Source organism: Oculina patagonica, chromosome 2, assembly GCF_052425735.1.
Source record: "Oculina patagonica isolate OP01 chromosome 2, crgOcupat, whole genome shotgun sequence".
NCBI lineage: Eukaryota > Metazoa > Cnidaria > Anthozoa > Scleractinia > Oculinidae > Oculina > Oculina patagonica.
Genome location: NC_135759.1, coordinates 3,094,352 through 3,110,467, shown reverse-complemented (window position 1 = coordinate 3,110,467; position 16,116 = coordinate 3,094,352). Strand labels below are relative to the sequence as shown.

The 16,116-nt window shown below is 38.5% G+C and overlaps 1 protein-coding gene and 1 long non-coding RNA gene across 5 annotated transcripts in view; one reads left to right on the top strand and one right to left on the bottom strand.

Moving 5' to 3' along the window:
- LOC144642641 (uncharacterized) overlaps positions 1-16,116 on the bottom strand; it is a 34,728-nt gene that overhangs the window by 2,265 nt on the left and 16,347 nt on the right. The gene's annotated exons all lie outside the window — the stretch shown is intronic.
- Positions 333-15,461, top strand: LOC144642568 (ras-related and estrogen-regulated growth inhibitor-like). 4 transcript variants are annotated; one of them, XM_078501545.1, is made up of 6 exons: positions 333-483; positions 2,173-2,322; positions 2,728-2,866; positions 12,597-12,653; positions 13,954-14,027; positions 14,942-15,461. In XM_078501545.1, the coding sequence occupies exons 2-6, from the start codon at positions 2,287-2,289 to the stop codon at positions 15,371-15,373; spliced, it is 738 nt and encodes a 245-aa protein (XP_078357671.1). In that variant the 5' UTR covers positions 333-483; positions 2,173-2,286; the 3' UTR covers positions 15,374-15,461. The 4 variants fall into 4 exon arrangements, with proteins under 4 accessions (XP_078357671.1, XP_078357672.1, XP_078357670.1 ...); XM_078501546.1 differs by lacking the exon at positions 333-483 and adding an exon at positions 533-588; XM_078501544.1 differs by lacking the exon at positions 333-483 and adding an exon at positions 1,691-2,036.

The following is a 16,116-nucleotide window of genomic DNA, read 5'->3' as shown; positions in this document are numbered from 1 at the left end:
ACAAGGCTATCGCGTTAATGCAAAATGGTTTTGAACTGTCTCAGAAGAATAAATACCTATCTGAGGGGGAGAGGGCGGGGGTTCCATCACTAACAGCCCCTTCCCTCACCCCCACCTCCTTATGCGGTCGTAGGGGAGGACTTGGCTTGTACATCCGAGGATCATGTATCTCTTAATCATTTGCGGGACTTTCAGGCTTTTGTATTGAGATTTTCAGTAATAACAAATCACAAGTGTTTCAATTTCCTTAAAAATATACCTTAATCATTTGTAAACTGACAGCTGAATTCAGGTTACAAACAATAAAACACATTTGTCGGGACATGGTAAAAGCTGAACGCCTCCGCACAACAACAAAGATGACCGCTAAATAATTCATTTATAAAGTTAAGTTTAAATACATCCAGTATGCCACTTTTGCGGGACCTTGACAACTGAACGTTGATGGAAGGATGTCTTCTTAATGCAGTGCCGCCAGAACAGGTTTGGCTGTTAACTTGCTGATTTTGTTTTTTAACAGAAAGCCTTCTTCTCGATAACTTACAGTGCAAGTCTGCCAGTCTGTTACACAAGTGAAGTTACTCGAAGGTTAGCCACAAAGTTTTTTTTTCGAATTCATGACATTAAAGCTAACTTCAAGCTGATATATTAATTTTTTTTCCCGTTTGCCGCAGAGCGTACCATAACGTTTGATGTATCGCGGTCAATACTGCTAATTATTTCATGTCATGATGGCGGTATCGGAATTGTCAAGTGGTGTTTTTCCGTCACGTCTCTCGTGCCGTCACTGATCCAAGTTTTTTCAAGCCTAAAACGGTACTAGTTTTGCAATGCTTTCGCGTGGTATGCAATAATATCCCCCTGTGACAAAACAAGTCTCTTGTACGGTTAACTACGTCTAATAAGTAGACAGAAATATGGCGTAAAGAAGCCGGTGCTAATTATAGCCATCTAAAAAGAGCCACTGTGATGGCTCGATGACCTTGCTTTTGTATTGTAATCTTGTATATCAATGCTTTCCAGATTCCATTAGCGAATTCGCTTATCAAATCATCATTCAAGCTTATTAATCAGGTATTGTTTTTTAAACGGAGTAAAGGAAGATCGATGACCGGTTGTTTCCATTGCGCGCTTCAACGAAAGGAAATGTTCATCTCAAAAGAACCAATAAACGTTAGAAAGAGATCTCGGACTTCAATGATTGTGGTTTCTGGTGCTTGTATGTGCCGTTTAAGGACGGTGCTTAACAGAGGGACCGCAAAAGGTCATTCACTATGTTACTCTTGATTGTTATCTAAAACAACTTTCTTTCGTAGCTTTCCTTTTAAACTAAATGAAAACAGGCGAGGTCACTCGATTCTGTCTTGACTTTAGTTGACTGAACTGTGAAGCATAACAAGGAAGTATACTCAAATCAGCATGTCGGTCGAAGTGTTTTGGGAGACGTCTTAAACAGGAGTTTGATTTGATTTCTGAACAGTCTGCTTTTATTTATCTCTTTTGTGTTTCGGACGCGTACTAATCCGCTAATTAATCAGTCAGATTAGCGATCACGATAAACAGGTATCCTAGAATTTTATCACAAATCAAACTTGCGATAAACTTAGGGGTAAAACGTGATTGGGAACTTGGAAGTTAGGTGGCATAGAAAAGAGCCGAGATAATTTATACAAAGGAAGAGAGTACAAAGGAATTAAGAGAGTACAATATTGCGGACACGATAGAATTCTCGATCACTGCAGCCCCACCCTGAAGGTTAAGGACTTAGAGTCTTGTACTGTTTGCTTTATAAATATCTCTGGGAGGGCCGGATCTTTGCCACAACAACTTTCGATATGTTCCATTAAATTGATCACTAAAAAGAAAACTTCTACATGACCTTACGCCCTCAGTATCAATAACAGTCAATTAAAATGAGCCGACATTCATCACACAATGGGGCTTAAAACGGAACCCGAAGATCTTCGGTTCCAAGACAGATCTTCCCCTCTTGTTGCATTTGACTCCTGTCCAACAAAACATATGTGTTATAGGAAGTAAGTTTTTAGGCAGTTTTCCAAAACATACTCGATTGACATTTGTTGCACGGAAACGGACAAGGCCTGACACGATTCATTGTGAGGATTTCGTTTGCATGGAATGAACTGAATCTCTCTGATTGTTTACTTATAGATTTTTCTGCAGACGAGCGACTTTTTAATCCGACTATACCAACAGAGATCTGCTTGAGACAATTTCCTCTGTTTATTTGCTGTCTTAAAACGCACCCGCCATCACGTGAAAACAATGCAGAATAGAGGCGAACACACCGGGAGGCGGATGGTAAGGAACTTTGCAATAGTTGTGTAAATGTTTTGTTTGAATGCACTCGAGGACTTACATTTGAATTCACTACATGCAACTTGACTTGAACGATGCAAATTACATCTTTAAAGACAGTGACACTGACTTCAAAATTGCAAAAGACTTGTACTTACAAAATCAGCACTGAATCTAAACTTTGTCATATTGTTGCACTAATGCTTTCCGCGGTTTATCTCATACAAGATCATCTGCTTGTTCAGAGGAAATCTGCGGGCAATAATGTTTAAACGTTTTAAGTGTACTTTACAGTTATTGGCCGCAATGCCGAGGAAAAGGGTGACCAAGTGAATAAAATCAAACCACAGCAGCGCAGTAAATGGGGTGACACTTAAGAAGGCTATATTCGCATTGTTTTGTTTTCAGTCATTTCCACAAGACAATGCAGGGAACTTATTCCAACGAAGACCGCGGAATCTTAGCATAGGTTCAAATAATAACATTGAAGAGGAGAATAAAATCATTCGTGCCGCCGTTTTGGGGAAGGATGGCGTTGGTAAAACAGGTGAGAGAATCAAAGTTCGTTTGTTGTGAGTTTGCAAGTCAAAGTTCAGGATTTTAATCAGTTTTGTTATACATACACATGGCTAAAACACAATTAAAACTGACCCCAGACACAAAACGCCCAATAATTATTTCTGATATCATGGGGATAAAGATTAATCCAGCGAAAGAACTCTTTTGGAGTATAAATAACGTGTAACTTCAAGTAAGTGAATGCATATAAAATGAATCGCTACTTTAAATATTTTGGGATTTTTTGAGCGCTGCGAATAGCTGATTTCATTTATTACTTTATGTTGTAGTTCTTTACAAAAGTTGCGAACGAGGAAAAAATCGCGTGCGAACAAAAAGCACTTCACTGACTTCACAGCAGGTAGCCGCTGCAATCTTTAGTCAAAACTCCGCACGTATTTCCCTTTCTATATTTATCTTATTTTCTTTTCACGCAGACTCAATAATCTTATCGGTAATAATCAGATTGCTCTTATATCCTTCCGGCTTTTACTGGCGAACCTGCATCCACAAAATTAACGACAAAGAATAATAATAGAATGAAATATAGGCTGGCGTAATTTTTTTTAATAATTCCATTGTGATTTGACAGTTTTCCGATGACTGAAAAGAGTTAAATAAAATAGCGTGAGAGGATACGGATACGGCAGTTTCACCTTTACTCTAAAATAAAGTGTTTCATGCCCCTTCAAAATATGCCATATTTTCTTTCAGTTCTACGTGCTAATCTTGCCAGACCGCTTTGTTATTTTTCCGTCCTTTAAGTAATTCCCTTTGACCCCTTTGCTTAGAAAGGTGTGGCCGAAATATTCCCAACATTGTAAAACTGAATTCTATATAACTAGAATACTACAATTTCCCAATGCAAGTTAACCCTTTGGTGACGGCCCCTGCAAATATCGATACTATAGGAACGATGACGTATTTGAGGCTCAAAAATGTATTTTTGTCACAAATCCCCATATCGTTCCAGCATTAGCCTTTGGCTCGCCATCATTTCCAACCTTTTTGGGACCCTGGCACATCGTGGGACCGATATTTGTCATTTGAGTTCGAGCGACGCGATCGTGACAGAAAATTCCAAAATGGCGTCTCAAGCGTCAGGCGATGCGTGAATTTCACACCAAAAGAAGTCATGGAAAATGTGTCTGGAACCCAATGAGCCTGAAAAAGTACATAATGAGTTAAGAAAGAATCTTCACTGGAGAAGAGTTCGAGTGAGACATGAGCTCGAAGGAAATGGTGAAATCGAGCAACATTGGAGGTAAGCAAATATCAACAACAAGATGAGATGCGACACGTGTTGGAATTTAGCTCGCATGTTCCTGCATTTTTCGCTATGTTTGGTTTTGTTTTTTTGGTAAAATAAATCTAGAAGTGTTAGCAAACTAGAATATCAAACAATGATTTGGGCTAGCTACTTTGGGAACGTTTGATGGCGACTGCATTTTCGCGCCTATACACTCAAAATTGTGGAGGAAGATTGACACTCAAAACATGTGTTAGCGAGAAGAAATGCAGGATCATGTGTACTTAGGCACCCCGATCGAGTGTCGATCGACACTAGCGATCGACACCTCGATCGACCCGCGATCGACCCGCGTCCTTCGTCGCCACTCGATCTCCATGTCGACCGATACTAGATCGACACTCGACCAACAACGGGCGATAGTCGGTCGAGTGTCGACCGACTCATGTGTCGGCCGATAGTATCCTCCTAGTCGGTCGACACTCGGCCGATACTCGGTCGATACTCTATCGACGCTCTGCTGACACACGGTCGAGTGTTGATCGATATCCATACATCGTCATAGCGGTCGCCACGCAGTCGAAAAGCTCATACCGTAAAATTCCGGTTATAAGCCCTGCGCTTATACAAGGAGTTTTGGGTGGGCTAATAAGCGGGGGGGGGGGGGGGGGGGTTATATCCGGGAGGGCTTATAAACATAACCAGACAAGAAACCCACTAAATGCATTAAATTGTTTTTTTTTGTCTGTAGACAAACCTGACCTAACCTGCGATCAGGCGTTCTTTTTTCGTTTTCGAATCAGTAGTAGGGAGGGAGGGCACGATTTCAGGTTATCTGCAGACACTCTAGCCCGATAAGCGAAGCTTCGAGGGATAATATTCTAGTTTTAAGAACATCAAATTTCCAAGGGGCAACTATCAGACCGATAGTTCCGAGACAGAAACACTCTATTGTCTTTATTGTTCTCCACTAAATTTTTTTCCGCGCGCACATACAAAAACCTAGAAAACAATCGCAAAAACATAGAAACAATCTCGCTCGCGTTGCTCTTTTAAGGGTGAATTTTTTGGGCTCGTAGTCTAATTGTTAAATAGAATAACTGATGAACAACGTTGAAATGAAAATTGCTGCTGTTAAAAAAAAACTTTCAACGTACAAACATAGAGTACCCCCGCGTAATCAATCGAAAAAATAAAAAAATATCAAATAATCAAGTCTAGTCGATGTTATTCTGGCGATCACAATTAATCATTTTATTAAAAAATTTGAAACTCAGGCTGATTTTAAAAAAAAATCTGACGAAAGCAACAGAGACTTTTCGAAAATTTAACTTCTTATAAGTTTTTACAACATCATTTTAACTTTTAGATTTTTTCGATCAGTTTCAAATCGTTTTTAGTAACACGAATTATAGTCGCACATGTAATCGAACTCCAACGTCGCCTGGGTACTCTCGTTTATAATGCCAAGACCACACATAACTTTAGAAACCTGTTGAAACCGGTTTCAATGTCCCGCTTAGTCAATCGAACGTATAAATGTTTCGATCAAATGAGGTTTGATTAACGTGTGTTTGTAACTATTAAAGGCATTTTTAAATCTTCTTTTCAGCGCTAGAAATTTTCGTCCAGTAAAAGAGTTGACTTTTCAGACACGTCCATGCATTCTAAAGTTTCTAATTGATCTATTAGTATAGTCTAACGCCTAATTAGTATAGACCTATTCAATTTTCTGTGATTCTTGGTATATCTTAAATCGGAATGCAGTCAGCGTTATTTTCAAAGGGGATTCTGCTCAGCAATATCTTGCAAAAGACGTTGAAAACATCCATCTGGGTGAGGACCGCCATACCATCTCCTCCACATAAATTCATGCAGGTATTCTATCAGAAAGTTCGGGTTTGTATTTCCCTTCATTTTCTTGAACTTTTCCTTCACTGTGGACCAATTGCTTTCAGCGTGTTGAGTATGTACCCCAGTGACCGGGTCAACAAAATGCAGAGATGATTGACTGTTCGGTGATGTAAACCCAGTCGTCTCTGTATCTGGCGATATGCTGCCCACTGATCAGTGTGGACAATTGAACCGGGTTGTACTTGGCGTTGTATAATCTCTAAAAGAGTGGCCGCATTACGTCGTCTTACGAGCTGCAGGTATGGTCGGGCTGGCACGTACTGCGTGTCGAACAATCCAAGTACCCATTTCTCTCTTCTGGGGCGGCGTCCCCTATGAAACTGCGAAAGAAGTACAACCTCAATGCATGTTAAAAAGAATGAGTGATTATATAAACCACACAAGTGAAAAGTTCCTTTTACGTGTTTTGATTTTTTACGAATTAGATTAATTTTTGGTTCTGCAAGTTTTTCAGTTGTTGTGGTATATTCAGTCTACAACAATAATGAATTGTATTCACCTCAATGTTGTTTAATCATCAACCACTATTCTAAACACCTCCACTTTAGTCCCGGGTTAGTGAATAATTGATAACTATTTTCAGGGTGATTTTTTTAGTGTAAGTAGATCCACCAAAGAAAATGCGTTAGTTTTTCTCTTAATGTTACTTTATAAGGTTCCCGTTCAGGATATGACAGAAGCATAGATAAAGTTTTCGTTCAATAGACCTTTTCAAGGTTACCGACGCCATTTTGCCGGGGGTGCAAAACTACTGGGGCGAGCGCAAAAGTTACAGTAAATGTATGGAAAAAATCGGGAGTTTGATGCTCGACAATTTGAGAAAAGATTGACATTCTGCAATTTCTATGAACTAAGTAAGGATACCTATGAAAAGGTCTATTTTGAGATATGCAATTCGATATCCCTTGATTGCTTAATCTATTCAGGGTGACAGTGAAAGTAGATCCACCAAAGAAAATGCGTTAGTTTTTCTCTTTTCAAATGTTACTTCATGAGGTTCCCGTTCAGGATATGATAGAAACACAGATAAAGTTTTCGTTCAATTTTGAGATATTCAATTTGATATCCCTTGATCGCTTAATCTATCCAGGGTGATTTTTAGTGAAAGTAGATCCACCAGAGAAAATGCTTTAGTTTTTCTCTAAATGTTACTGTTGTTTGTAATGCGAAAAGATGTCTATCGGTTTCCTTGCTTTTGTAATGTCAAATTATGTTTTGTAAGAGCTTGGTCATTTTTACTTCCCTGAGGAGGAAGAAACAAGGTATAAATATGATATTGAACAAAATGTTACATACTTGACCTGTCCAGAATGTATGACTGACTAATAAGACTTATCCAACCTGTCCTTTGTAATCTTACTAGGAAATAAAAGGTTCAGTCCTTCAAAAAGAAAAAAAAAACCTATGCGGGCTGCTTCTAAATGAATCCTCACCAGCTATTCATAAAAAAAGATCTTTTAAAATGTTACCTGAAATCGTCAAAGTGATAATCTTTAACGGGTGTCATTCTCTTAAATCGAGAGGGGCCGACTAGCGACGGATTTGGCCAGAAAATTTGGCTTCAAAGGGGAAGGGGCGACCGAAAAAATATGGTCTGTAAGGGGGTCAACCCCTAAGAAAAAATTATGAAGAAACGAAAAATGAAACAAAGAAACGAGAAATTACTGAAAAAAAAAATTATTTGTGAGTGCCTTTCATGATTTGATTGTGAATCTAGAGGTCGGGTTAAAAATGGCAATCATACTTTGTCGTACGATGAGAGCAGGTTCTTTGTACCACCTGTGAGGTCATCGATTTAGACGTCACCAGATATTCTTGATAAGCAGATAATAGAGCTAGGATAAATCTATCCACACAATTGCCTGTTTCTGGTGCAAAATTGTTCAAGGTCCCATTTCCAGGCCTTAGGAATAGTACTCATTAGTATATACTCAAACAGTGGATAGCGTTTTTAGCGTGCTGATTGGCTACCCAAACTCCGGATATCCTTTCGTATTCACCTCCGAGCAACTCGCACGCGAAAACTGTACTCGTTAACAGAATAAAGTACAGTGGAACCCCGCTTTACGGACACCCGCTTAATACGGACATCCCGGTATGACGGACAGTTTCGTTGGTCCCGACGAAAACCTTACACATTCGCGTAGTTCAAAATTACATAACCCACCCCTTTTCGAGGACTCAAAAACTGCACCCCCCCTTCTGCTCCCCCCCCCCCCTGTACTTTTTGACCAGTCCCTAACATTGCCCCCGCTTTTGACTGAGCATTATTTGAATTTGATTCAGCAAATTTTAACTTTTTCGCAGCTGAATTTTCCTGAGAACCCTTAAGTAACCGGAAGTATGAAGCAGAGGATTCGTCTCGACAACTGACGCAATCTATCGATGAAAACGTCTCGGTTTCTCACTGTTTAATAATTCTTTCAAAATGCAGTAGGAAATTGCGGACATTAAAATTAAAGCCAAACAGGCGTTCGTGAACGCCCTCACACGCTTCCACAAACGACGGCTTGAAACCGCAAGAAAAAAGATAAGGCTAGACCTACCGTGGCTCGTACGAGCACAAATGTAAATACCGTGAAATTCCGGTTATAAGCCCAGGGCTTATACAACTTCGTAAGACGATACGGCCAAAAGCTGCGTCTGTTCGAAATATTTAACTTATATTTAACAGATTTCCCTACCCTTTCATATACCTAAACTTGTGAAATCCCTACCCTTTCATATACCTGAAGCCTGAAAAAGGTACCCCTTTCGGGCGGAGGCTCCCCGTAAAGGCCATTATAGGGAGAACCCCCCCCCCCCCCCCGCCCGGGTTATACGTCTTTTAGTAGCGTAAGTAGAATATCAAACTGTAATACCTTAGAATATAACTTTGTAAATAAGACATAATAACGTAAATTTGTATTGTAATTAGTGCAGGCAGAGCCCTTTAGTTGTGTAAGTGTTGTAATAATTGTATTGTTGTATGTAAAAATTGTGTGTTTGCAATAAAAAAAAAGAATCAGATCTGCCACGCGATGAACTCAAGGCGATCGCAGAACTGAAAACCAACCCTGCGGTTAACCTTGAAAAGATACAAAACACCAAGTGGATGAGATAATCACTCAAACACGTAGGTGACATCCAAAAAATGGTTTTTATAAACTCCCTTTCCACCTAAAATACAAATAATCTACATATACATTATATGTAGTATTCTACATTATATCGATCGATTATATCCGGGTGTGAGGGCCCAACTGAAAAAAAATCTCATTTTTCGTTGATAAATTACTACAAGCAATTGCTAAACTACGTACATTGAGGATAATACCAACTTTATCAACTTTGCAGGTAAAAAAATATACAGCAGATTAGAATTCTAGTATCTATGGATGTAACCAGCTGGTATAATATACCACATGAAGAGGGATGGAAATAGTATACCAAGCATACGAAACGTTCCACAATAACAACCCTCCTATCCAAACTCACTTCATAACGGAAATGCTTGGCTTTATCTTAAAGGAAAATTCTCTCCAATTTAATGGCAAGAACTATCTACAAACTCATGGAACTACCATGGGTACAAAAATGGCATTTCCCAGCATCTTTATAGCAGACATTATAACAAGACTTATTCGCCAAAGATATCAATACAGAAAATGGAATCGATACATTGATGACGTGTTCTCCATTTGGGGTCATGAACGACAAGACATTTGTCAATTTATTAAAAAGCCAAAAACTCCACCCCACATTAAATTTACTGTGAATTATAGAGATTAATTATTTTTAACTTTCCTGGACACAGTAGTTTATAAAGGAGAAATAAAAGAAATACCTTAAAGAACATATAAGGACAAAAAATTCAATACATTCACTTTACAAGTGTCATCCACTGGGTGTTAAAAGAGGATTTTTTTTATTAAAGGCGAAGCAACAAACTCTTCAAAAAAAATTGAAGAAACTTTTTAACTTCAAATTGCGCCTAAGCGCGCGACTACCCAAACAACTTTATAAAGAGGTCTCTAAAGAATCATTCGCCAATAACGTCGATCGGCGCTCCAGAAAAATTAAAAAAAAAAAAAAATTTTTTACCCTACCATAGATTAATTAATATTTTAGGTTTGAATTCACAGGCCTCGATGATTTTTATAAGAGGCAAATCTCTAAAAGCTGGAGAAATTTTGCGTCGAAAAAACCATGGGGGAGTCCGGGTCCATTTTTGCTAAATATCTTTTAATGGTTTCGACCTAGACTCGTTTTGAAAAGTGGCAAAGGGTAACTCGGAAATGGCCTATTATCCTTTCAACCAAAATTTTAAGGCTGTCAGGGATATGAAGTTCAAAAGAAGGGAGAATAAAAGGACGAGAAAAAAAAGAAAAAAAAAAAAAAATAAAATAAAAAAAAAATAAAATGGGGCTTATACGATGCGTCAAAGTAATGGTGTACATTTGTACTTTAACTTGAGAAGTCTACTCCTCAGTAAAGGTTTACAGAAAATGGTAAAAAAAATTTTACAGGTGTAATAGTATATATTAAATTTTAAGTTGTACACGGCCCCACAAGCTTACAAGAATAAACCTTTTACTGTGTTTAATCAAATCAAAACTATTTATCAAAGATAAAAAAAGTGCTGTTATATAAAATTTTAGCACGTATCTATTCTTATAAATTTAAGAGTATTTTAAAATAAGTGAATCGGGAAGGTTTTAACTCCGAGAGGGCGGCGTTTTTTTTTTGTTACCGGTGCTGTTATTTATGAGGTAGAGTGACATCCTCGTTGTGGATACAGCTCACACTTTTAGAAAGTCTAGAACGTGCGAACTAGTAACTTAGCTTTCAAGCTGAATAGCATTTCCAGTCCTCTCACACCTCCACGTCTCAACCCCACTTGAGGAGACTCACATACTAACTATCTTTTGTCACGCGCACTACCTTTCGATCGTCGACTTTCGGTCGCTCGCTCCGGTCCTCGCGGTCGATCACTGCGGGGGTGCCGAAGCACTTTGGTACTATTCCCTTACGTCTTCCGCTGTTTTTCTGCTTCTTTCTACACAAATAACTTTTGTGCTGCTCTCTAAATTAATTATAATACATTCTCTTTCTTTAAAAATGGTTTTTGCTTTGATTGCTTTTCACTTTATGGGATAATTTAGGTTTCACTTAATTATTTTCATGTCCCATTCTTAGAGTGCTCTATCTTATGGTATGTAGTGGAGGTTCTTTTCTGATTTCTCAATGAAAAAATCTATAAAAGAAAAAAGAAAACTTTTGGACTAGGTCAAAGATCTTAGCAAGGGGGGACAGGTAGGGGCAGTGGAAGAGGTAGCGATGTTCCTCACACAGCCCCACCCATCTGTAGCGGCACCCCGCCCTTTTGCAAGATTTATTTTGATGCAGCAGAGACTGACCTTACACCGTGACTGCTTAGCAGACATTGATTTGTAATTTAGCTTCTTTTAGTAAGATTATAGACAATTGAAACCTCAAAGATAGCATCATACACTAGTTGTAGCTTCGCCATCCTTTTTTTGTCCACCTGCTGGATTTTAGGGGTTTGTGTGTCAGGCTATGGTCAAGCTTGGATTAGTTTTTTATACAAATGCACAGAATCCATTTATAATTATTTAGGAAGTGCTAAAACTTGTATCTTGGCTATTTGTGGGCCAACACATCCTAGCATCTCTTAGTGTCTGGTTGTTCAGAAAAAGCAAAATTTTGCACTTGAAGGTGCCGGGAGTTTTTAACCATAAATTTGTCAATTTTTAAGATATTCAGCTTAATTTTCAGTAATCCGATATGGTGAACTACAACTTTTCTTTTTACAGTTTTCAATGTAATGTAAAGAGAGACATTTATAGACCATTTACTGCAAAAAACTATGTGTTGCGTGACACTTTAATTAGCATAAATTAGCATTAATTAGTTAATTAAAGATACGACAAAAATTGACAACATATTCTTGATGTCCATTTATTTAGCTTTAAATTGATATATAGCATGGCAAAATCCGTTAAAAATCAAAGGAGTGGTACCCTTTTAACAAAAACATGTCAAAAATGGCCATTTTGGGGGCAGTCACCAAAGGGTTAAAGAGACTGTGTCACGGCTGAGTTAAGTTTACTTTATTAAGTTTTGCCAAATTCTCGCTATGAAACATAATGTTTGCAAAGAATTACTTCTTAGGATCTAGATGACAAACGTATAGCTTATTGCATCCAAATGTGTCTCCTGGGCGTTATAATTTAAAGTTTCAAGCAAACGTGACTAAGTTCATGTAACTGTTCAGCCCAACAACAGTTCAAAAACCCATATTTCAATCCCTTTCAATCTTCTTCACTTTTGGCCATCCGTTCCTTCTTTTGTATTTGTTGTGTTAATTATTGCAATGTCCGTCCCTTCACTGTTTTACGAGGTTATTTTTATATTTCACCGAATTTGATTGTCATTTCCCATGCCTAAATTTGGCTCAAATCCGTGACACAGTCCCTTTTTAAAAACTCACTTTCATAGAGTAGGTACTGACACGAACTTGATAATTACATGTTTCTTTTTTCATGACTGCCAGCTTTTACTGTTCGCCTTTTAACTCGTCGATTCATTGGTGATTATGACGGAACTTTAGGTAAGTTGTAGATTTGGAAACGTTACTCCCATGATGAAATGCTTTCGTGAGACTATAGTGAAACCGTCTTGTGATCAAAAGTAAGCTTAACCTTTTACTCTCAAGAAGGCCCAAGTTCAACACTGAATTCAAAACCACTGAATAAACAAACAATTGTAAGAGAAAGTTATGCTCAGGGACTTTCATTTTAACGCATTAGGATTAAATCCACAGACTCAAGCGTAAGAACGACCTTTAATTGTACATGTCAAGCCTGCAAAACACTGCACCACATGAAAATAGCTTCCACGCACGTGCACACTTGCATTTAATCCACGCGCAAGAGTTAAAAGCACCTGAAGAACTGCTCAGTAGCTTTTATTTGAATGGTCGCACACTAGGGTTTCATCCTCAGACTTAAAAGTTAGCACCCATTGTACAGCATAATAACCAGTACCAGTACTGCTCAGTAGCTTTAATTTGAATGGTCACATACTGGGGTTTCATCCCCAGACTCAAAAGTTAGCACCACCTTTTACAGCATAATAAACGGTACTACGTGAAAGTGCTGCTTAACAGCTTTCATTTGAATGGTCACATACTGGGGTTTCATCCGCCTCAGACGCAAAAGTTAAAGCCACCTTGTACAGCATAATGAAAAAAGCTACATGCAAGTACTATCCAGTCGCTTTCATTTAACTAATAGTCACTGGCACACTAACTATTGTAGTGTTCCTGCAAAGGGGTTACCGTATTTTCTCAATTAAACGCCTCCGGCGTTTATTTCAAACTTGGCTCCATGGACCCGGCGTTTATTTGAATGGTGCAGTTTATTGGAGCAAAATGTTTATTAAAGAAGGGTTTTAAATCATTATTTCTGACATGAATGTAATTTGCCATCATACCTAAAGCATATTACACCTCAAATAAATGCCTGGAAGGCTTACTACCACTCTAGCTCGGAGACCCGGCGTTTATTCGGGGCCCGGCGTTTAATCGAGAAAATACGGTACACACGTTTCACAGAACGCAACTAAAGTGAGTTGTTTGCAAAGTAGAAGAGGATGTTTGATAGTTACTTGTGACTGAAGCTTTCGACATAAAAAAAAACACAGTGCATATAACATATGCTCTCTCGCCACATAGAATGCTTTTTTAAAGGGTAGAATGCTCCAAAGAACGAACAGTGAACTTATTAAAATACTTTGTCTGAACTTGTATCTATAGCTCAGTTAGAAAATCGAGTACATTTTTATTCATCACGATATTCACTTTGCGCCTCTATAAGTAACAAATCTCCTCAATTTGTTCAATTTTTCAGAGAGTTGGTACGAGCACCGTGTGGATATAGATGGACAAGACATTCTTTTCCACATCTTTGATACAGCTGGTAAGGTAAGTACAAGAACTTTGTCAATGAACTACCAATTTCGCAAGGTTGACGGCTTTATAAGAGTCTGACAGTATCAAACAATATTCATCTTGCTAAATATGTCGTTTGACTGCCTAAGGAAGGCCGTCACGAGAAACGTTTTTTGAAAAACGTAGCCTAAAATTTTCAATTTCAACATTTGTTGTTCATGGATCTCAATCCCCCTTGTCTTAGCCATTGCTTTTTGTTATGGTTCTTCTTTAGACCTTATTATTCCTTTGGCATTTTTATACCTTCAGAAACTTCTATTTTGAGCTCAGTTTCCTCAGACTTGAGAACAATTTTGTGCATCGCGTTGATCAGCTCAATCCCTGTTTTTCCCGCCATTTTTTAAAGTGCACACAGGTGGCACGAAATGTAGTGTTTTGATGTCTGCATGAAATATTCACAGTAACCAATTTAAGATTTCACTGTTCTGCTGAGCCGTGCACAGTCAGAATTGAAGTTTCGTATACAGATGCGGTCAATCGGGAGAGAAAGAGCATTTTTGGCAAGTTTCGTTGAAGCCCTCTTAAAATTTCCGATTTTTTTTTTATCCAATCAAAAAATAGCTCGACCACCCACGACATCTTCGAAAGTTATCGCGCGAACATGGCGTGATCAGTTAACGTTGCTCAGCGACCCCTTAGCCAATTTCGTTCCCAGAGTCCACGTTACCATTGATTAGCGGTCGAGATACGAGAAACTCCTGGCTTCCACTGGAAGGCGTTTTTGAGTCACAGACGGCAACCAGAAGTCGACTTTTTTCCATGAAATTAAGTTAACCCATTCCTGGAGGTGTAAGCGCAAAAACTGAATAAAAGTCGCCTTCTGATTTCTACCATGGCTTCAAAACATCTGCCTAAAAGAACTATCTCTTGAATTTCTATTTTTTCAGAATTGCTTGGAAAAGATCGATACCTGTGCTTCCCTGGATATCATGTTTGTCCTGTACTCCATAACTGATCGCTCATCCTTCCAAGAAGCCACGCTTATCGTCAAGTATTTACATGAAACAAAAAACATTCCCTCGTCAGCTATATTTCTCATCGCATCAAAAGCTGATCAGAAACGCCACACAGCGGTAACGGAGTTCGAGGGAAAACTATTTGCCGTGAACATGGGATGTTCCTTTCATCAGCTGTCGAATTCAGAGAGTTTTTCCGAACACAAAAAGATTATAAAGCAAGCGTATCTTAGGGTGTCCCTTGGGAGTGCACAGAAAGCACCCAAGTCCCCCTTGATGAGAAGATTTAAGGGCAAGAACAAGAATAAGGGGCAAACAGCTGTTCCAGGACCAAGGGCCAGATCTGGAAGTGTTGAGTTTTAGGAACAATGCTCCTCCGCGCTACCTCTGATCCCAGTCATCGATTCTCATCATTGAAATACTTATTAAATACTTATACTTATTCTTCTTAGGGATTGTTTTGCAATTCTTGTAATGTTAGTTAAAGAATTATTTAGCGAAATATCGAGACATTTTCCCTAGTTAATGAATTCTTAATAATAATAATAATAATAATAATCTTCATTCTCGTCATCTAGATTCTGCTCGGTTTAATGAAATTTATTAATTTTTTTTCCGGAGAAACTTGAATTTTATTATTCTCTCGTGATCTCACAAACGCAAACAACTGCCATTGGGTGTGTAGCCTCCTGCGCAGCCGTTCTTTTGGCTCATCACGCAATCTTTGAGAAAATATTGCGTGACGAGCAAAAAGAACGTCTAGATCTGCGTAAGAAACTCGATTGAGTGTGCGCATTTAGCAAGCCGTGATACTGATTACGAATGGCGTTTAACAGTTACGCATATTTTCAGCAATAGGCGACAGTCGTTATAACAACCTTGATCCCAGGCTGGGATCGAGGCGGCCTTTGCATTATCCTGTCACGAGATCATCTCAATCAAAAACAATCAGGCCAGCAAAAAAGTGGTCACATGAACTGAAAGAACAATTTTAATAAAAAAAAAACTGTAAAAACTTTAGGAATAAACTCGAAAACAATAAAAAAAAAAAATTTTTTAAAAAAAAAAAAAAAAATTAAACCCTTAAGGGTTGGTATAAAAAAAAA